Source organism: Scleropages formosus, chromosome 4 (genome assembly GCF_900964775.1).
Source record: "Scleropages formosus chromosome 4, fSclFor1.1, whole genome shotgun sequence".
Classification (NCBI taxonomy): domain Eukaryota; kingdom Metazoa; phylum Chordata; class Actinopteri; order Osteoglossiformes; family Osteoglossidae; genus Scleropages; species Scleropages formosus.
In genome coordinates, this window is record NC_041809.1 from 25,973,643 (window position 1) to 25,994,707 (window position 21,065).

The window sequence follows — 21,065 nt, forward strand, 5'->3', positions numbered from 1 at the left end:
GGAAACACAACTGCTAAAATATTTCTTAAATCCTCTTGAAAAATGAGGTATGAGGTAGAACTACCTTTGCCCAATAACATCAGCAGGTGTCGCAATGTCTTTTTTTACAATTTTATGTGCTTCAGTCAGCTTCACTCGAACACAGCAGTGCACTTTCGGTAAATAAAACAGAGCATGATAGATCGGTCACAACAAATGAGGTGCAAATGTGCTTGTGTAATCACATAAAACAGAAAAATGCCATCATATTAGATAATCGCATGAAACTGTATATTAATCCTATTCACTTACTCGTTGTTAACATTTTGTACTTGTACTGGGAAAAAAAAAAGTGTTTGTCTTAAATACAACATAATATCCTTATGCAAAAAAACCGTTCCTTAATATTTGGTCAGCCTATTTATTCTAAAGCGACAATATACGTGATATGTAATGTTTCTTAAACTGACTTTGAGTGAACGCTCGATCCTGCTCACAAATGATTAATTGCAGTGACGTCATGTAGCAGCTTCGCCAACTGCTGGCAAAAAATGACGTAAACCGTGATAACGCCATCTTCCGTCGGTCCTGTCAGCTCCGCGGAAGGAGTGACTGCTCCCCAGCAGGTCCGCCTTCCCCGGCAGGCTGGCATTGTGCTGGGCGGGTGTTGCTATGTGTAGCACTTCAGACTGGGAACCAAGGAAGGCTTTCTTTCTGGGGGAGAAGCGGCCAAGTTTTGCGCTGAAGCTGAGCAGAGGTGAACAGGTAGAGCGGATTGCGCTCATCAGAAAAATACGCTGAAGGAGCTTTGTTTGCCGGGGTTTGATGGGGAAAAGGCGTTTAATTAAAGGTAAGCGATGTCTGTCTGTTCTGTCCTCCGGTGTGGAACGCTCTACGCGCTGCTGTCTCGCGATCCCAGCCGCTCGTGCCGGAATCTTTTGTGCGAGCGCGAGCGCTCGCGCGCGTATTCCGTCAGGCGGACAGCGCTCAGTGATGGAGTGTAAAATACTTCTGTCATTGTCACTTCTAAGTTACTTTGTCTCATAGCTACGTATGAATTTTAATCTACAACGTTCGTTTATCTGCCTCATCAAGTCTGTATTTTCGCTGATTCGTAAGTCTTAAGGACTACTAGTACTTGTACATTTTAAAAGAAAATTAGTATTAATCTGTGTATCACTGACATCATTGCTACGGAGGTCTGTTTACATAACAAATAATCGCTTTGTTTGTGCTTTGCACGACATTTATGTTTATGCGCACAAAACTTGGTAAAGATCACTGATCAGCAAAAGACTGACTGACTGACTGGGCAACCTGCTGTACAACAGGCAATTCAGAGTTTGGGTGCTAGTTGTTAACACTTATATTCAGCATATTTTGTCACGTGAGAAGTTTCAAGCTGTAAAGAGCGTAGTTTGAGTTGCCTTATAGTATATTACCATAGAAAACCATGTAAAGTGAGTGTATGCATCAGTGAATGATGTTTAGTGTCGAACGTCACAAGCGCACGTTATTTATTAAGCATACAATTCCATACTTAATCCCCCCTTTCCTATAATTCCAGCTATTTATTTACCGATGGACTTGTCTTTCTACAGGATTTCACGGCAATGCCCCTCCTAAGACAATTTGCTTGAATTTGCTCATCAGAACACAAGCTTCAAATTATTAACCTACTCCTTTACTTAGTTTAGTAGTGATTTTTGCCTTAATTTTTCGAAGTGGGATTTCACTGTGCGGCACAGTGGCGCAGCAGGTATCGCTGTCACTTCACAGTGTCTGCGTTCTTCGGGAGTAGGTTTGAACCCACCTCGGTCTGTGTGGGATTTGTATGTTCTTCCGTTTCTCTGCAGGTTTCATCCTACAATCCAAGTCCGTATGTTTCGGGTGAACTGGTGACTCTACGGTACCCACAGTGTGAGAGTGTGGGTGTCCTGTGATGAAGCGATGTCTTGTCTAGGACGTACCCCTCCTAGCCTTGCACCCAGTCGTTCTGCAATAGACTGTAGACTGTCGTGAGCCTGACAAGGACAAGCAGTTAATAAGAGTAATATTTTTTTTGTCAAAACAGAAATGTAGCATTTACCAGAGTACTGTGGGCCAATTGACTGGTTGTCCTGTCTTGGTGGTGCTCAGGCCATTTATGTTTCTGCAGGTTGCTCCTTCTAAGAACTTGTCAGCAGCAGCATGTTGGAAAGCTGTGTGACTGCTTGATGAAGGTCAGTTGAACACGTGACACGTGTGACCAGTTGCCATATTTGATGGAATGTCACACAGGTCAGTAAAAGAACAGCTCCAGTCTTCCAGTCTTCTCCCGCATAAATATTTCTGGGAGGCTTCCTTACAGTTGGGGAATTCTAGGTTTGTGGTTCCTGTTAGAGCAGAGCATCTTTAACCTTTCTTGGCCAAATACCCCAAGTTTGATGAAAGCTAAGAACCCCTCCTAGGAAAACATAAGAAAATTTTGTACTAAATTTATTCCACTGAAACTTCAATGCCATCACACAGAATAACATCATTGTAATAACACAGTAATATTTTTCTTTTTTTTAAATTTTTTTTGAGAGCATTATTTTCAAAGGAATCCTGAACTTCACAGACCGTAGGAAGCACATCCACAGATATCCAGGAGGTCCTTGGATTCCCAGATAAGAATGCCTGTAGTAGAGTAGCTATGATTGAGCTTTGTCAAGCCCATAATGTACAGAAACCACAGACAGTCTCAGTACATGGTTCTTCAGTGCTGCCACCCACAGCCCATGTCTCCTGCTTTGAGGTGCATTAAAGCCTCCTAATTTGTCCCACAGGGACTGAAGATGCATAAAATAACAAGACCCATGTTGTCTCATAGATTATGCACTGGGTTTGAAGTCTGCAGACTTCAGACAGGATGAAAAACGGCAACGCCATCTCATTCTCTCTCCCGCTCTCCCCCTTTTCTCTGTTGCACATGTCTGAGGACTGTGTTTGAACACTTTTAAGACAAGCTGTGCTATCTGTTTTAGGTCTGACCCCAGAAGACAAGGCCATAGGGGCTTGATTCAAAAATATGTGGCCATTTTTTCTCTTTTTGCCCTTTCAAAAATGTGTTTTTGCTGCACAGCCATGAATAATGGCAATGAAAGCTTCACGTATTTATTTTCGCTTATGTACAAACAGGTTCTAATTTTCTAACGCTGTTTTAGTTGTGCTGTAACTATAAAATGTGCTTTTTGTACTGCACCATTCAGATTTTTTTTTCTTTCTCTGACATGACATGGTCTTGAGTGGACACCTAGATTGTTTGTGTGGTGGAGAGGGAGCAGCCCCTGCCCTTCACTACCTCCAGATTTGGAAACAGCAGGTGAATGCTGTTCTGGACCACTTTTTTCTTTCTTGGATCCATTTATATGCAAATGGAACTGCTTGCTTTAATGCCATCTGTCCCTCGCAGCAGGACCAAGATGTTATCTCCACCCCCTCACTCCCTCACCCCGTCATCCCCTTGCTCCCCACTGCTTCTGTGCAAGTGGGACAGTCGTAGTTTAGTTTGAGTATAAACTAATTGATTATTGATAAACTAAATCAATCAAATAAATTGGTCAAAAGCACTTGTATGTGCATACTCATGTATGTATGTGTGTATGGTGGTCATGTGTTGACACGTGGCCCAGTCACTGGGTCTCTTTGTCAGTTCTGTTCCCAGGGCCTTCTATTTCACACTCTGCCAATACTCACCATGGGGCCTTCTGCACTTGTTGTTGTTGTCGTCTTTTTTCACCGTTTTCGTGACCACATGGGCAGCTAAGCACATGACAAAAGATGTGCGGAACAGACGTCTCAGACCACATGGACATCAGAGCTTGCTTTTTTGTTTGCGTAACTCCTTGAAGATATTTTTACCATGTGTAGCATTTATGAGTAGGTTCAGTGAAGGTTTAGCTGAAATACTACTGCAGTTAAATTAAATGTGCGTTTTCAGGTCTGTATTTACGTTTACGTGTATTCATTTAACTGAAGCTTTTCTGCAAAGAGGCTTGCAATGTTTTAACCATTTGTATAAGCAGGGTAATTTTTACTGGAGCAATTTAAGGCTAAATACCTTGATCAAGGGTACTACGGCAGAACGTAGGATTCAACGTGGGTCCTTTGAGTTCAGAGGTGGTGGCTGTAAATCACTATGCCTCCTGGTGCCTCAGCAGTTTTAAAACCTTGAATTTTTCATGTTTATATAATCTAACAACAGATACAGTCAAATTTTATGTAGCACTGCATGCCTGCCTCAAACCTCATGCACTGAACACTATGTACAGTCCATGTGAGTTTCCCCATGTTGGAAGTCATAATGACTATGTCCATGTGGTTTCTCTGGTCAGGTTTCATACAAGTATGAAAATGGAAATTGATTTTGTTGCGTATGATTACATTTTATTCAAAGTGACTTAACTTCATTTGTGTTTACTGCCCATATGCTTAGAAATGTTTTCACAGAAGGAATTCTCTAAACTGTTTAAAATCATATGCCTGACTGTCTGAGGTACACCCATTGTATCACAATGAAAAGATCCCCTATTAAGAAGAGTAGTGTAGTGTTTGTGTTTACTGCAGTGAAAGTGAGCACTGGAAACGTTGCCCCAAATGACCGCAGAGCAGACGTGCTCATTTTTTATCAGCAGCAATCCCTGTCTGGAGAAGACTCCACACACAACTAGACAAGTAGAGAAGGGAATTAGCATCCTCAGTGATGAAAATCACTGAACACTGAGTTGCCTTGATGATCATCGTTTTCCTGCATGTACGATTCTGCTCCTGATGAGATGGTAGAACTCTATCAGAGGCAACTCTCAGTAGTGCCAGCAAGAAAACTGCTGTGGCTATTGCTGTTTTTACATTAAACTGATCATACACATTGAAAACTGTTACATTCCCTTTCTCAAGTCCCAGGGATTGAATTAACAGGTTTCAGGCCTCAGAGGAGTATAGCACCCAGTTATTGCAGGGAGGATAACTAAGCTCATATTTCTATTTCTTAATGTAATAAGTATAACTCCATTTCCACTTCCTGAGCTGCACTGCTCTCTAAAAAGTTATGCATTTTTATGTGTCTTCAATTGTATGTTCTAAGCCCTACCTTTCCAGGCCTCTGGGATGCACAGCAGAGCAGTAGTCATCCTTGAGCAATGTTCTGGTCTACTTTTAGTTTCCCCACACAAATTAATTGAGAGGACATGGATTCTAAGAAAGTGTGATTCACATCTCGAGTGTGTCTTTCACAGTTGTCTCAAGATGCTGACTATGCATTTCATAGAACACTGTTGATCACTTATTTGATGGGAGAATGGCTTTTCCAAGGAAAATATTGTCATCTGTGATAATACTATTGGTCAAGCTATTTAGGTCCGTTCAGTCTTATTTATGCAAATAAAATAAAGCTGTCATATCTAGCACTGCACCCTTTCACCTTTTTTCTAGTTGTACCACTGTGATTTCATGCCTAGAGAAAGAGGCTGAGTTCCACCAATTTTACCAGCTGAATAAATGGGTTTAAATTACTTGCTCCTGAAATTCTGCAAGTGTGTCTGTCGTCTCAAGTAAGAGTTTCCACGAACCACAAAGAAATGGAGGAATTTTTATGAGAACATCTTGGTTTGAGTAATAACCGTCGTGTTCCCAGACTACTCTGCCTTAACCTGTACCTCTGTCTCCTCTGATTGATCCTTGTGTATATGCAGCAGACAGAGACTAACCCTGTGATCGGCTGTGCACATCTGTGCAAAAATGGCTGATGTTGGAGAGTTGGAGGACAGGCCTCCGGCCCCACCCCTACGAAACACCAGTGCCAAGGATTCAATCCCCTCCGGCCACAGCGCCAGACCCCTACCTCCAAACCCGGAGGACAAGAAGAGAAAGGACCGCTCCATCCGCTCCATCCTTACTGGGGGAGGTGACAAGAGTGAGTTTAGGGAGCAGGGTGGGTGCTGCTGCCATCTTCCAGTCTACTTTGCGGTGTGAGAGAAAGTAAAAACTCAGTGCTTCAAAATGTTAGGCTTTTTTACAGCGTCTTGCAAGTATATACTTTCGTTACTAATGAATCATTCTGTTGTCTAAATGTAATATACTTCCTGTTCAACCTGTTAACCACAGTTCTTTACCTCCTTCATCTTTGTTTTATGTCTTTTAATGATTTGATCTTATTTTTCGTCCTCCTGTGATGCATGTAATGGTATGAGTTTTGGGTGATGATCCTAATGCATGGCAAAGGAAATGAAGGCATGTGAAACCTGCTGGTAGGCCCATGCAGCTGTGAAGTCAAACTTCACTAGCCCTATCTCAGTTTCAGTCTGGTACTCTGGTCATTTTACATTTACATTTATTGATTTAGCAGACGCTTTTCTCCAAAGCGACATACATGTCATAGAAAATAAAATTTGTGCTTTACCTTTGGAGAAAGAGACATAGCTACAGGTGTGTGACTCTTAAGTACATTGTTTGTTTCCTTCACCATATGCACCGATGTTCATCACAGAAGTAGCTGCGTAAAACTTTACCAGAATATCGCCGATTCCTAATCACCTTCCTAGTTTTTTGAGATCCATATAAACATTTACGCTACATTGCAGGAGTAGCTGTGTAAAGGACTGATCCGAACATGATCATGAACATTTATACCTTACATGAACTTAAGAGATCATGGGAGAAGCGAGTCCGAAAGAGATGAGTTTTAAGACGCTTTTTAAATGTGGACAAAGATTCAGCAGTTCTGAACGAGAGGGGGAGGTCGTTCCACCACAACGGAGCCAGAACAGAAGCCAGAACTTTTAGTTGAGGCTGCCTGTCTCTTGGCCTCACAAGTAATAATTGTCCTCTCGCAGCCAACAGGAGGAAGGAGCGTCCTGAGATATCTCTGCCCTCGGATTTCGAGCACACAATCCACGTAGGCTTTGACGCAGTCACTGGAGAGTTCACTGTGAGTAGCTGTGTGTCTTTGTACGTGTGTAAGTGATGTACATGGGTATGAGTCACATCTGTGTGTGACACTTCTAGTATTGTAAATTGTTTGTGTGTTGCGCATTGCTGGGTGCAGGGCATGCCTGAGCAGTGGGCCCGACTTCTCCAGACCTCCAACATCACCAAGCTGGAGCAGAAGAAAAACCCCCAGGCTGTCCTGGATGTTCTGAAATTCTACGATTCCAAGGAGACATCCAACAGCCAGAAGTACATGAGCTTCACAGGTGGGGCTGACCTTCAGTTGTACAAACACCTTTGGTGTAACCCTCAGAAGTTTCTTAGAACTGCGATGGAATCTGGACACAAGCTTAGGAGCTGTTTTGGCTTAGGAATTCCTGTTTTTCAATAAGATGTTTTGTTTTTTTAATATTTAAATTTTTTTGGACTATTATGAACTTTTAATGGTTTTTGTTGATTCATACCTGTTTTTTTTTTTTTTTTAATAGATAAAACATCTGACAGCTGCAACTCATCTAATGATCTGGTGAGTTCCAGGTTGAAGAAGGAGAAACAAGGAGCTGAAGGAATCTAAAGGAAGCTGATTGTAAATGTGCACATATGTATGTTTGTCCTTCCTTAAGACTGGAAAGGTCCTATCCGAGAACATCCCCATTGCCACTTTCTCTGAAGATGATGATGACGATGATGAAACAATTCTGCCACCTGTGATAGCTCCACGGCCAGAACACACCAAGTCTGTGAGTACCCTTCTCTTTCCAGGATTGAGAACTATTCCTCTGCTACTGTAATTGTTGGTCTTCCCACTGAGTCAGTCTTTTCTGTGCCGTTTACAACATTAGCCAGAGGCCTTTTTCTCTCCTGCAGCTCTCCGTTTTCCTGTCTTCCTGTCTGCCACCCGCTCCACTCCTGCTGTTACTAGAAACAACCCTGTAGTGCCTGTTTTTAGCCAACTATGGATGCCTAAATACACTCACAGACATTGTGTGTCCTTCTGTCATGTTAGTGATATAAGCAGGTTTATGGAAGAACATTTTGAAGAGATGGGTCTCACTGCTGTCAGTGGTTTTCTTTCCCTTGGGAAACAGCAAGATGGAGATCAGATGCCAGTTTTTGATGAATAAAAGAGTAGCAACCCCCACTCCCCCTTGAGGCACATCATCCTAGAGACACACAGGTGGCTCTAGGGTGTGAAATGGGCAAAATGTGAAGATGAAGGATGCTGGTAGTGGGGGACCGATAATGAAGAGCATCTTTGCAGCCTCATCAGCTGCAGTGCCTTGGCTGGTTGCCCTGGGCTCCCTACCCCACCCTATTCACAGGATGTTGTATTTTAGTCTTTTGGCATCAGATAGCGTTTCATTGTTTATGTATTTATAGTGTATCATTGCTTACTTGTCTTAGTGTGTGTCTGAGCTCGTACCATCTCACATCAGTCTGCAGTGGCAGTTCTTTATTAAACTAACAAGTCAGATTACCCTTTGCCGCAGTGGGACTGATTCCAGTTGTCTTTGGCATCAACAACGATATTCAATGGTCAGGCAATCTGACAGGAAGAAAATTCTTTAATTTTTTTTGGCTTTACTCCCTAAATATTTAACAGGCAAGACATTTTTGTATCAATACATGGTCATTATGATCTTTAGTTTCCATGAACCAGGGCCAGTTTGCTTGCAAACATGCCAGTGAGGGACTTGGAGCCTAAATGAGAAAATAATTATTACTGTGAATACACTCGTGGGGCTGCAGATTCCAGCGATGTGCAAACTATACATTTTAGTTAGTTTAATGTCACAGCCTATGTACAATCACACCTTTGTACAGTATAGCGTTTTAAAAAAAATCACATAATTAGGTCAACACTAAAATTTGCCCAATAAAATAGTTTAACATTCTTGGACTTCTGTAATATGAATAGAAGTCAGTAGATTGATAAGGCGTCACACAATCCCTGCTGTTTTGCTGTGACTTTTGAAAAGTGAAGCGCATGTCATGTGGACCCCACGACAAGCCAGGGTTCTGCGGGTAGGTTACTGAGGCAGTCGTGGTAAACTGGTACGCTCTCTGCCTCGTAGCTGTTACTGTGAAGCTTTTGGCCTGTTTGAGAGCTTGTACCATATTTTTGTCATGAAAAATACATGCTGATTTTTATATTTTATCTTTTGATACACATGCGCATTTACTGAAGAAACTCAAGTTAGTCTTTTTTGACAGTATAACAGACTGGCATCATTAATCTCTGCACTTCAGTTAGACACACAGTACCACATCCTGGTTTTTCAGGAGATTGGGTGGTTATTGTGGATCTGCAGTATCGTGCCGTTGGGAAGGCTGGGAAGCGAAGTACTTTTTCACTCAACACCTAATGAACGCCTGCCAGCTGCATTAGTTGTGTGGATGGCCATGTTTGTATGACACATCAGTTTTGTGTTCTTTCTGTGGTTGCCTTACTGATGTCTCCTCAACTCTCAGATATACACTCGCTCAGTGATTGAGCCCCATCCGGCCCCCTCCACCAAAGATGCTGCCACCTCTCCCACTTTGCCAACCACGGGGACCAGCAGTCCAATCCATACTTCTTCCTGCTCTTCTCCCTTGGCCTCGGCACAGCAGTCACGCGGCGTTGACAAGGCCCGGAAGAAGAAAATGTCCGATGAGGAGATCCTGGACAAACTGCGTGAGTGCCTCCTGTTTGTGGAGACAGAAAGGTCTCTTCAGGCAGTTGTGACAGCTGTCTCTCAAATTACTTGTATCACAAGCTTTTTACTGTCTTTTTTAAACTTCATTTACATCTGATGGCTTGGCTATGTCAGCACATATTGTGTTGTGTATTATTTTTAATTTACTGATTTGTGGTTTCACTGTGTCACATCTCATACAAAAATAATTTTTATGTGGCTATTTTCTCTCTCCATCCATCCAGTAGCTTGAAATGGTCAAATTATTCAGTTGTTTGAAACCTGGGCTAAACAAATATCTTCTGTTTTCAGTTACTTCAAATATTTTTCAGAATATTAGCTTAAAAATTAGTAGATGTGTAAATTTTTTTTTTTTGCTGCAACTCTAGCCTCAAATTGATTGTAATTCCAAAATCTTTTTTTTTTTCTACTGTCACAATCAAGAAACGTCACATAATAAAGATGTTTCTCCATTGTTCATTGTATGAGTTCTGTAAAGCCCATAGAAAAAGCAATAATAATTTAAAAATTCTCTCTAACGCTTCCATCCATTAATCTGTTATAAATAACCATTTGTCCAAATGATGAGTGATAATGGTCCAGAGCCTGTCCTGGAACCATAGAGTATGAGGCAGGATACTCCCTGGGTGGAACACCTGTCCATCACAGTATAGGGGGCAACTGGTAGCCTACTGTTTAGAGCTACTGTCTTTGGACCCCACAGTCACAGGTTTGAGTTTCAGCTCCAGCTGTAATACCCTTGAGCAAGGTACTTACCCTAAATTGCTCCAGTAAAGTTATCCAGCTGTGTAAATGGCTAAATAATTGTAATCTGCTTTGGAGAAAAGCATTGGCTAAATGTGTAATACTTTTTTTGTTTTGATTAACTTCAAACTAAAATTAAAGCCCATTTAAAAGGACTCAAAATAAAAATATCTTCTTCTCACAAACTTCTATTCAGTGTTGATTGTTGATCAGTTCATCACATCACATCAGTGTGTAAACATTTGTTATTGTATTATTGTTCACTGAGACTGATGCATTTATTTTTTTATATCTGATGGTATTTGAACTGGGTCTGGTCATTATTGTAAATTTTATATTTTCTGTAATGTGTGTGTGTGTGTGTGTTTGATCTTAAATCCTGTGAACTAGCTTTTCTTATCAGATGTTTTTTTTTTTTTCTTTTTTTTCCACTGTGCCCCTTTTGCTGATTTAGGAATAATGTGAAACTTGAGATTGTTCCTAACCTTCACTCTTTTACTCTGTTTTCTAGATGACCCCCTTATCTCTCACACACACACACACCAACTAAAAGTATGTGGTTGTGAGGCTTTGTTTATCTCTCTCTCATTCTCTTTCTCAGGCAGCATTGTCAGTGTGGGAGACCCCAAAAAGAAGTATACACATTTTGAGAAGATTGGCCAGGGGTAAGCTCTTCTTGTCATGCCTGCTGTGAAAGAAGGAAATTGAACTTGATTTCTTCAATCCTCGTGCAATTTCTCCAGCTCAATATGTTTTTTTTTTTTCCTGAGAGTTGAGTTCTACCAGGCAGAAAACTAGGGGGAAGGAGTCCAAGACATGGATTCTATTCTATTCTATTTTTTCTTTTTGCTAATGAATGTTGAAAAGCTGGGGGCGCAGTGGGTTGGACCACAGTCCTGCTCTCTGGTGGGTCTGGGGTTCGAGTCCCGCTTGGGGTGCCTTGCGGCAGACTGGCGTCCCGTCCTGGGTGTGTCCCCTCCCCCTCTGGCCTTACACCCTGTGTTACCGGGTAGGCTCCGGTTCCCCGCGACCCCGTATGGGACAAGCGGTTCTGAAAATGTGTGTGTGTGTGTGTGTGTGTGTGTGTGTGTGTGTGTGTGTGTGTGTGTGTGTGTGTTGAAAAGCTCCATGTCAGGTGCTGGTTAACTAGTTGTTTTTCCAACAGGGCATCCGGGACGGTGTACACTGCTGTAGACATTGCCACGGGGCAGGAGGTACGAGTAACCTCACAGACGCACTCTACAGCTCACAGTGCAGATCCACCTTGGCACAAGTACAGCTCTGTCCAACATCTAATTCCATGAATTTCATTTGAATTCTCCTTGCTCCAAAAAATGTATTTTTACCAAAAGCTAGTTTTGTCAACAACAGATGCAATATTCAAACATTCAATGCAATTTATTTTTATAGACTGCTTTTTTCACATAGCACTGAACAAAGGCATAAAGCAAATAGACAGATATTTGGCTATATATTAAATGACTACAGTATCCATGTAGTTATTAAAGCTGTAAGTTTGCCTGCTGGCCATAAGGGAGAGGAACAAAACTCCCAACTGAAAGTCAAGGGATAAAAAAAACCTCTGGGGGACCGTCTGCCAGTGGCTGCCCGCCCCTCCTGGGCATTCTAGTATAAAAAAGACTTAATACAATTTACAGCTATTAATAACATTGTAGCTGACTTTTAACTTGATATCCCAGTTCACACAGGCACGTCTCGTCCGTCATGGTAGGTAGTCATCAGCTTCAGTCAACATATCAGTATCACGGCTGGCCGGCCTCCTCACGTCTTTGTGTTGTAGGGAAACGATGATCAGCAAGAAAACATGGTTAGTAACTGATGACTTAATGAGATTATAGAGTTTTATACAGAAGGAAAACAGGAATTACATGTGTTGTTAATAGAAGAATGAGTGTACCTGGTCCCATGCACCATGCGCCGTACAGTACATTCATAATAAACTTTGTGGTCATGTCATCTGATGTTTCTTAGGCTCTGAACACTTGGATGAAGTAAGGGACAGAGTGGGCTACTGATCACTAGTTGGTGTTAGATTGGTTTCATAATTTGGAGTATCAGCCAAACAGAATTAGGAGAACTAAATGTTCATCAAGAGTATTTGGGCAATGATTGTCAGAGAGTTCAGTGAAGATCAATTCAGCTCCCCCACTTCTCAAACAATGGAGAACTTCTCCATTGTTCTGACAGAGGCTGGGGACATTCAGTGACAATGGATCAGGTTCAAGACCTCTGTTGTCGACACAGCTACTAACAGCCATGATCTAAGGACAGATGGTGTCTTTCATGGTGACAGCTGGGGAGATTCTTGAGTGGTGGAAGTGGAAATGGGAAGAATAGGTCCCTACGCTGGTTTGTGGATATCCAGTGAACATGCCGTCCTTTAAGAATGCACTGTTTGACTTCTCCAGTGAGTTAAAACCCTTTAGTGTTCCTGAAATTGCTATGATGGTTTAAGCCATTTGCTGTGGTAAGGTTTTAGAGGTGGGTGAAATCAAGATGGAGATGTTAAGAGGACTGGACAGTGAAGGGGCAGCATGGCTGACATACCTCTTCAGTGTTACATGGAAGACTGGTTAGGTAGTTTTATATTGGTGAACTGGTGCAGTGGTCCTAATATTTAAAAAATGGGATTGGAGGATGTGTTCCAGCTACAGGGGATCACATTCCTTAGTGTTTCTGGCAGCCTAAGCGCACAGGAGTTCCAGGATACACGAGAGGAGACTCTGCCTGATAACCTCACTCAGATTCAGGAGAAACAATTCAGATTTGACCATGATTGAAAATATAGTTGTATGAGGGGTAATGAGAATATGCTAATTCATTATACATGTGTTTTGTGGACTTGGAAAGGCCATATGACTGTGTCCTTCAGCATGTGCTATGGGAGTTTTACTTTGATGTTTATATATATTTAGATTTACATTTATTCATTTAGCAGATGCTTTTCTTCAAAGCAGTGTACAACTCAGAGTAAACAAACAAGGAACTGTAGAGGCAAAACAATGATTCTCAAAGCAGTTTGAGTAATACCACTGCTTGCCAGTGAACATTACGTGAGTAGTTGTGTATAGAATTGATGGAAAACGCAACGGCAAGGTATGCAGTACAGCTATACAATACAAGGCAAAGTAACTGTGACAGATAACGTAATGCAAGTTTATAGAGCAGATAGGAGATCAGGAGAGGAGTGGGTACAGAGGAGATGTTTTGAGACACTTCTTGAATGTTGAGAGGGATTGAGCAATTCTGAGTGAGAGAAAAAGAGAGAGCTCATTCCACTACATATGAGCCAAAACTGAAGAACTTTGGGCTTTTGATCTAGGACCTCTTCTGTATGGGATTTTGCACTACTGAATCAGTTTGATGTGGGCATAAGATTCCACCAGACTTGTGTTCTGCCTCTTCCAGAGTTTGTGATTTCCATGGACAGAATATCAAGGAGCAGCTGAAGCTTGGAGGATGTCCAGTTGGAGGACCGAGGGTTGCGGCATCTCTGCTGTTTGCAGATGATGTTATCCTTTTGGCCTCATCCAACTGTATCCCTTAGCACGTACTCAGATAGTTTGATGCAGAGTGTGAAGTGGCTAATATGAAAATCAGCACCTCCAAGCCTGTGGTCATGATGATCTCCAAAAAAAGAGTGAAGTGCTCTGTTCAAGTGAGGGCAGAGCAAATGCCCTTATAGGAGGAGTTAAAGTATCTTGAGATGGTGTTCCTGAGTACAGGAAAAAGAGCACAGCAGACCAAAAAGCAGTGTATCATCAGCAGTTTGCTGGTGTTGTACTAATCTGTGGTGATGAAATGGGAGTTGAACATTTTATCCAAGTTCTCCATTTACCACTCAACCTAAGGAAAGGAAGGTCTGTGCCTCCCTGATTGCTTGCTACCTTCAGAACTCTGGCCCCTTAATGAAAAGATGAAAGTGAGAAAACTTAAAAAACTGACCGCCAACAACTTGTGAGCTCTTGTTTAACCTGTGTCTTCAGGTGGCCATCAAACAGATGAACTTACAGCAGCAACCTAAAAAGGAGCTGATCATCAACGAGATTCTGGTCATGAGGGAAAACAAAAATGTGAATATTGTCAACTACCTTGACAGGTGGGTAAAACAACCTTGTGCTGGATTCAAAATTTAGCCTGATCAGTGGTAATTTTTTCACCTTGTGATGCCTTTGTGTTATCTGGAGGTGTTATCCAGGACAGGTTCGTAGTACTTAGTGTTTTCCTTTAACTGTGTTAAAATCAGTGAATAATGAATTTATTATCAATTAGAAATCAAGGCTGAGCACTGTGGACCACACTTATCTGCCTTTCTTCACCGGTTATAGTTACCTAGTGGGGGATGAGCTTTGGGTGGTGATGGAGTACCTTGCTGGAGGCTCGCTAACTGATGTGGTGACTGAGACGTGCATGGATGAAGGACAGATTGCAGCAGTGTGCCGTGAGGTGAGACACACTGGATTTCTGTATTAGTGCCCATGGTGCAGCTCTGCAGTGGAGCCAGAAGGGAAGGGCCTTCCATGTGCTACATCTGCTTTCTGCTCTTAAACAGCAGATTGAAGTGTCTGGCCGCCCTTCCGAAATGATAGTTTTAATTACTTTGACTTCATTATCAAGATCTGATGCTAAGGTAAGAATCAAGAAAACCCAATAAGTATGCTGATGACCAACAAGGTCATAGGGCTAGGATATCTCAGTGGGAAGCATATAGTCACCTGGCTGTCCAGAGCCATGATCAGCATGATTAAGGTCCCTGTGCTGGTTTGCAGTCAGTGCTATAACAGAACTCTATATTAGGATCTATAAGGTTTTTTCGTTAGACCCTTTAGTAGAACTGTCCTGCAAGGCCCATGACTGGTCTGCACACAGGTATTTAGCCCAGCTTTTTACTGGAGTTTTCAGAAAGACCCAACATGGGTCCTACAATTTAGCTGCCACTCTGGGATATTGCAGGCTTATAATCCAAACCAGATGCAGCATATGCACGTTATTGTAAATTAGTATCGAACTATGGTAGGGAATGGGACCAGTTTCTGAAACACAGTGGTCCCTCTATACTCATGTAGTGTCTGCAAGCCTTGGAGTTCCTGCACTCAAATCAAGTGATCCACCGGGACATCAAGAGTGACAACATCCTTTTGGGCATGGACGGATCCGTCAAGCTCAGTGAGTGGATGTTTTCCTCACATTCTCTCTCCTCCTTTGTGTGTCTGTCAGGGCTCCAAAGGTGCTGGACTTATGTATAATTTAGCAGGAAAATATGACAGTGAAGACTGAGTTTCCATGGAACACGAGCAGTCAGCAGAAAGGACCAAGATGAATGTTTGCCACAAAAAGGGTTGCTTTTTTCAGCTATCCTTCCAGCTTTAAGTTTCTGTTTTTTTTTTTTTTTTTTTTTTTGCTCTTCAGAGAGCAAGATTTTATCATTGGTCAGAGGGCAATGACTTCCCTTGTTTTCATGTCAGAGAATGATAGGGTTAGGACTCGTTCAAAGACAACTGCAGGTAGTCCTCGGCTTAAAACCGGGTTCCATTTCAACAACCTTGTTGTAAGTTGTCTTTGTCGTATACTTTTATATAAATTGTAAGAAAACAATTCACATGCATGAATGCTATGTTGCGTAATAGCGCTTTATTTTTTCACAACTTTCATACGTTATTGATGTTAAAATAATACAGAGGATTAATACAAATACAGTAGAGGATTATAATTGTTTTTGTGCTTCAATGTTATTTTTACTTTCATTTCTAAATTTGATTTTTTTTTTTTTTTTGCTTTTTCTTTTCTGCACCACCAGAATAGTCATGTTTTTGCTTGTTATCCACTCTAAAATGGTAAGAAACAAAATAACAAATAAAACATTCTGCAAATAGAACAACATTTTTGAAAACAAGACAACAGTGACTGAATCAATAAGTAATGTGCTGCTAGGGGTGTTACAGCAGATGGGGTAGTTGTCATCTGACATTAAGAGCAGATGTTGGGACTCCAAAATAATATAATAAAGCTGATGAGACGGCTGTCGTAAGTCCGGGTCGTCATAAGTTGCAGGTCTAGTAAGTTGAGGAGTACCTGTATGTACATCTGGAGAAGTTCAATGTGGTTAACGCTAGATGGCAATATTGCAACAAACAGATAATTTCTTCAATCTATCCAACACAGTGAGATATAATTAAAAGGCAGGATACTTCACTGTAATCAGTGTTCACTCTTCAGTGCTCCTGTCTCTGTCTCCTCACAGCGGATTTTGGCTTCTGCGCCCAGATAACCCCAGAACAGAGCAAGCGCAGCACCATGGTTGGAACACCTTACTGGATGGCCCCCGAGGTTGTAACCCGGAAGGCGTATGGCCCCAAGGTTGACATCTGGTCTCTAGGCATCATGGCCATAGAGATGGTGGAGGGGGAGCCCCCATACCTAAATGAGAATCCACTCAGGGTAGGTCTTGGGGGGACAAGACATGATGTTCTCGTGCTCCAGCAATTGTCAATCGGGTTATGGTGTTGTCATGGCAACCACATTGTTAACTTCCAGTTGAGCGCTCTGCCCGAAGGCTATTTTTCACATGGACCAGACAGTTATATAGTCAGACAGACAGATTAAACCAATCAAAATGAGTGAATTTTTTTTTTTTTTTTAGAGACAAATCCAGAAAAATCTGTGGAACTCAGGAATTTTGTACTTTACTGTGAACTAGATGCTGTTGCAGGGACCTGGAATTCACAGCAACTCCATTACCCACAATGTAGACACTGGTGATATCAGCTCCAGTAAAAACATAAACACATTGTCTTTTAGGTTTTGTACATTTTAATACTTTTTTACTTGCAAAAAGCAGGAAGCTTCTCACTATAGCATTTTTCATGAAGTTTTTTTTTTTTTATATGTATGTCTATTGACGAGGGTGCGGTGGCGCAGTGGGTTGGACCCGGTCCTGCTCTCTGGAGGGTCTGGGATTCGAGTCCCTGCTTGGGGTGCCTTGTGATGGACTGGCGTCCTGTCCTGGGTGTGTCCCTTACGCCCTGTGTTGCTGGGTTCGGCTCCGGTTCCCCGCAACCCCGTATGGGACAAGCGGTTCAGAAAATGTGTGTGTGTGTGTCTATTGACAGGAAGTGCTCCAAAAAGTTAGTCTGAATTTTTTTAATATCAGTGTAGAACCGAACAAAAAATCTTTGTGTCCAACCAGTTCAGTTGCTTTTCTAAAAAACAGATATATCTGACAAACTCAGGTACTCCTGTAGGCTGGTATTTTTCCCATGTCCTGCAGGAGCTCATGCGAAGGTGCTATAGTGAAATGTTTACCCTCCAGGCATCTCTGCTTGGACAAAATCAGGTCATCATAACCAAACAGCTGACAACGTACTTTCCTGATATAAACAATTAGCAAGGGTCTAAGACGCAACTAAACAAACAGTTTATTTTTGTTTAATTTGTGTTTATTTCTGTCCTTGCTTCCTGCTCTCAGATACGTTCTGATGAGGTCATGTGCTTTGATAATGAGTTCAGCTCTTACTGTTGACTTTCTATGCACAACTCAGGCACTGTACCTCATTGCCACCAATGGCACGCCAGAGCTGCAGAACCCAGAGAGGCTGTCTGCTACGTTTCGCGACTTCCTGCGGCGCTGTCTTGAGATGGATGTGGAGAGGAGGGGCTCAGCCAAGGAGCTCTTGCAGGTGGTCACCCCGGAGTGACGATCAATGGGGGTGTGCTGCTTGACACCAGGACTGTGCGGTGGTTTAAAGTTGGTCATGAATGGCTGCACAGTCCTTTGCATACGACAAGATCCCTTTCGGGCTCAACTTTTCCTACTGATGTGTTTCCATTTTTAGGATCTTTCTTCAAAGCTGTAGTAATGATTTACATTACCTCTGCAGTTCTTGAAGCTTTCTGAGTCCGTGTGTTTAGATCTATGTCTGGATGTGTGTATGTGTATGTGTATGTGCATACACGGGTACACATGTGTATGTAAATATATGCACAGAACATACTTTACATGTGTCAAGAGCACATTTCACAGGTAAGGTATGTTGCTATATACCACAAGAAGCCTTGCTTAACTACCATGCTAGAAACAAGCATAGTGTTACATTAGTTTGTAGTTTTATCTCATTGTTACTCCTAAGGCAAGATCTAATTGGGCAGCAGATCATTAGCTTGGTTTTACTGAAACACAGGATCCAATGTTCTTTTAATGTTCTTTTCATACAAGAAGAACAAAACAGCTTTGAGCTTTTAAAGCACGGTGGCCTTTCACCTGGCTAAGCTTTGTTTGCTGGATCTTTCCAACCGAGCCTTATGTTTTGTATTGCTTATGCAATGTTAAGATGAATGGTAATGTTCTCCCCATGTTCACGTGGGTTTCCTCTCGCAATCAAAAGACATGTTTCAATGAATGGTGACTCTAAATTGCCTGTAGTGAGTGAACATTTGAATAAATGTAGGTAGTTGCTTTATGATGGACAAACTTTTTTTTTTTTTTTGGGGTGTACCTAACTTAACACCCTATGCCTCTGGTCCTAGGTTCCAAACCACCACAACCCTGCATTGAACAAGCAGTTACTGACGATTGGTGCATTGATGGATAGCTGTTTAGTAGCTTTCATTCGTATTTGTTTTTTTGCAATTTTGTGCTCTACATTAGTTTATAAATGTTGATAAATTGATAAGGCTTCCGTGATCAGGCCTCTAACAGCAGCGTCCCTTTTAACTGACCACAATTTGGTTATGTGATTTTTGACCTTGCTGACAGTTTGGGCTGCTGTTTCTTCTGCTTCTCTCTTTCCACAGCACCGGTTCCTGAAGGCAGCCAAGCCCCTGTCTAGCCTCACCCCCCTCATTCTAGCAGCGAAAGAGGCGGCTAAGAACAATCGCTAGTAACTCCATCACCCCAGTGATGGACTGACCTCTTCTGACAGCCCGTCCCTCATCCTCAGTGCCACACCTGACCTGCCTCTACTCTCTCAGGTTCCCTGAGTGGCACTGGGCAGACCATTGGCATCCAAGCAGGCTCTAAGACATTGAGCAGAAAGGAAACAAACATTTTCCAGCATATTTACTCTTCTTTTGGCCTTAAATGGAAGATAATTTAACTGGACTGCTGTTCAAGTTAACAGCAATTTATGCCACCATAGCTCTCCTTAGTTGCAATTACACAAAGGATTAATGGTAAAGCAGTTAAGTAGCAGATGTATAATGGTAGATTTTTTTTTTTTCTGAACTTTAGCTTTACATTCAAAGTTCATCTCAGTCAAAGAAAATATACAAAGTACTGTTAATGCAGTATTTATATTTACAGCTGTTTCCAAGGATAAATATGCTTAATCCTTGTTACCTTTTATTTAAAAAGAGTAAAGACATTGCTTTAGAAGGATCTTCCCACATCTCAGATGGACCATGTCTTCAGCCAAAACAGACTGCACAGTTGTACAGATGGATCATTTGAATGTCTTAGCACTTGTTTGTTATCTGTCTTTGAAGCTTTGTCATGAAAGCTTTTCTACATCGCCGAAAATCACACAGAAGACCTAGAATACTTAATTTACATTTATATTGCTTAGCAGATCCTTTTATTGTAAACAACCCCACTGCAGGACAAACCCCACCTAGATTGAGGAGGATTGAACAAAGGCACACACCTCCACTCCTTTCTGTGGTGTGAGCCACCTGGTTCTTTTCATTCTGCACCCTACTGGCTTCAATGGGCGAAGTAACGCTTTTGGAGGGTGGTGAGCTCTGTTCAATCAGTTTGATCTATAGTCCTGCTGGTGCCAGCTGACCACAGGTGTCACTGTGAATAACAGATGTGAGAGAGATGGAACAATGACATCTGCCAAAGGAACATGAGCTCATTTGATCCCTGGACCTACTCCCCTCAGATGGCTGGCATGAGGAGCACAGTCATTTACTAAAGCACCATACACCTTCAGAAACTCCATCCTTGACCACTGCTGCACTTAGCACATCATATTTATTTTATCTGTTTAATCATCTTGAGTGGAACTAAAGCATTAATTTCTGTTGGTCATGGTTGGTGTGATTGTATAATATTCTCCAGCTTGCATTCTTCTGGAAAATGATTCTTGTCAAGCCCCTTATGATAAATTACTTGTAAAAATAAAAGTTGGTTATGCCATGGTTATGCCATTTAAACTGTCTCAACAGGAAATTTTTGTAGCTACTTTTTTTTTTATCCTGAAAGAACACATCATTTATACATTTTATTTTTTCTTTTTTTTAATTTTTAAGCAATTTATTTTAATAAATATAGTATGCTGAAATGGTCCTTTTTCAGGTTCATTGTGTTGGGGACTATGCCTGGGAACAGGATGGTGGCAATGGTGACGAAGAATTGAAACGTAGTCCTGGAACTTCAGTTGTAGAAGATGAAAAATTTATTCAGGTTGGCAGCCATTGATCACATTGTTACCTCATTAACAATGAATCAGAGAGCAGATCTCAAGGTTTTCAGAATCAGACGTGTAAACTGTTGTATACGAGCTAGGTGTCAAAGGATTCGTTAGTTTAAGCCACTTGTAAGATTATTTGAAGCCTTCTTATGTTTGCACTGATGTTCTAGCGCTCTTGGTTTTATGAATTTACAACTTCACATAGTTAAAGGTTACAGGTACCTCTAACTATCCTGCCTTATGTTCCAGACAAACTGGACCATAA

The 21,065-nt window shown here is 41.7% G+C and overlaps 1 protein-coding gene across 6 annotated transcripts; it reads left to right on the forward strand.

Moving 5' to 3' along the window:
- Positions 1 to 534: 534 nt before the first annotated feature.
- On the forward strand, positions 535 to 20,591 carry LOC108921266 (serine/threonine-protein kinase PAK 1-like). 6 transcript variants are annotated; one of them, XM_018730654.2, is made up of 16 exons: positions 535 to 829; positions 2,138 to 2,201; positions 5,694 to 5,914; positions 6,834 to 6,928; positions 7,046 to 7,193; positions 7,416 to 7,453; positions 7,551 to 7,667; positions 9,400 to 9,604; positions 10,972 to 11,035; positions 11,536 to 11,584; positions 14,378 to 14,490; positions 14,720 to 14,837; positions 15,458 to 15,557; positions 16,633 to 16,829; positions 17,930 to 18,067; positions 19,182 to 20,591. In XM_018730654.2, exons 3-16 carry the CDS (start codon positions 5,740 to 5,742, stop codon positions 19,266 to 19,268), a joined length of 1,644 nt encoding a protein of 547 aa, XP_018586170.1. In that variant the 5' UTR covers positions 535 to 829; positions 2,138 to 2,201; positions 5,694 to 5,739; the 3' UTR covers positions 19,269 to 20,591. The 6 variants fall into 6 exon arrangements, with proteins under 6 accessions (XP_018586170.1, XP_018586169.1, XP_018586171.1 ...); XM_018730656.2 differs by lacking the exons at positions 535 to 829; positions 2,138 to 2,201 and adding exons at positions 2,242 to 2,259; positions 3,261 to 3,325; XM_018730653.2 differs by lacking the exon at positions 2,138 to 2,201.
- Positions 20,592 to 21,065: the final 474 nt, after the last annotated feature.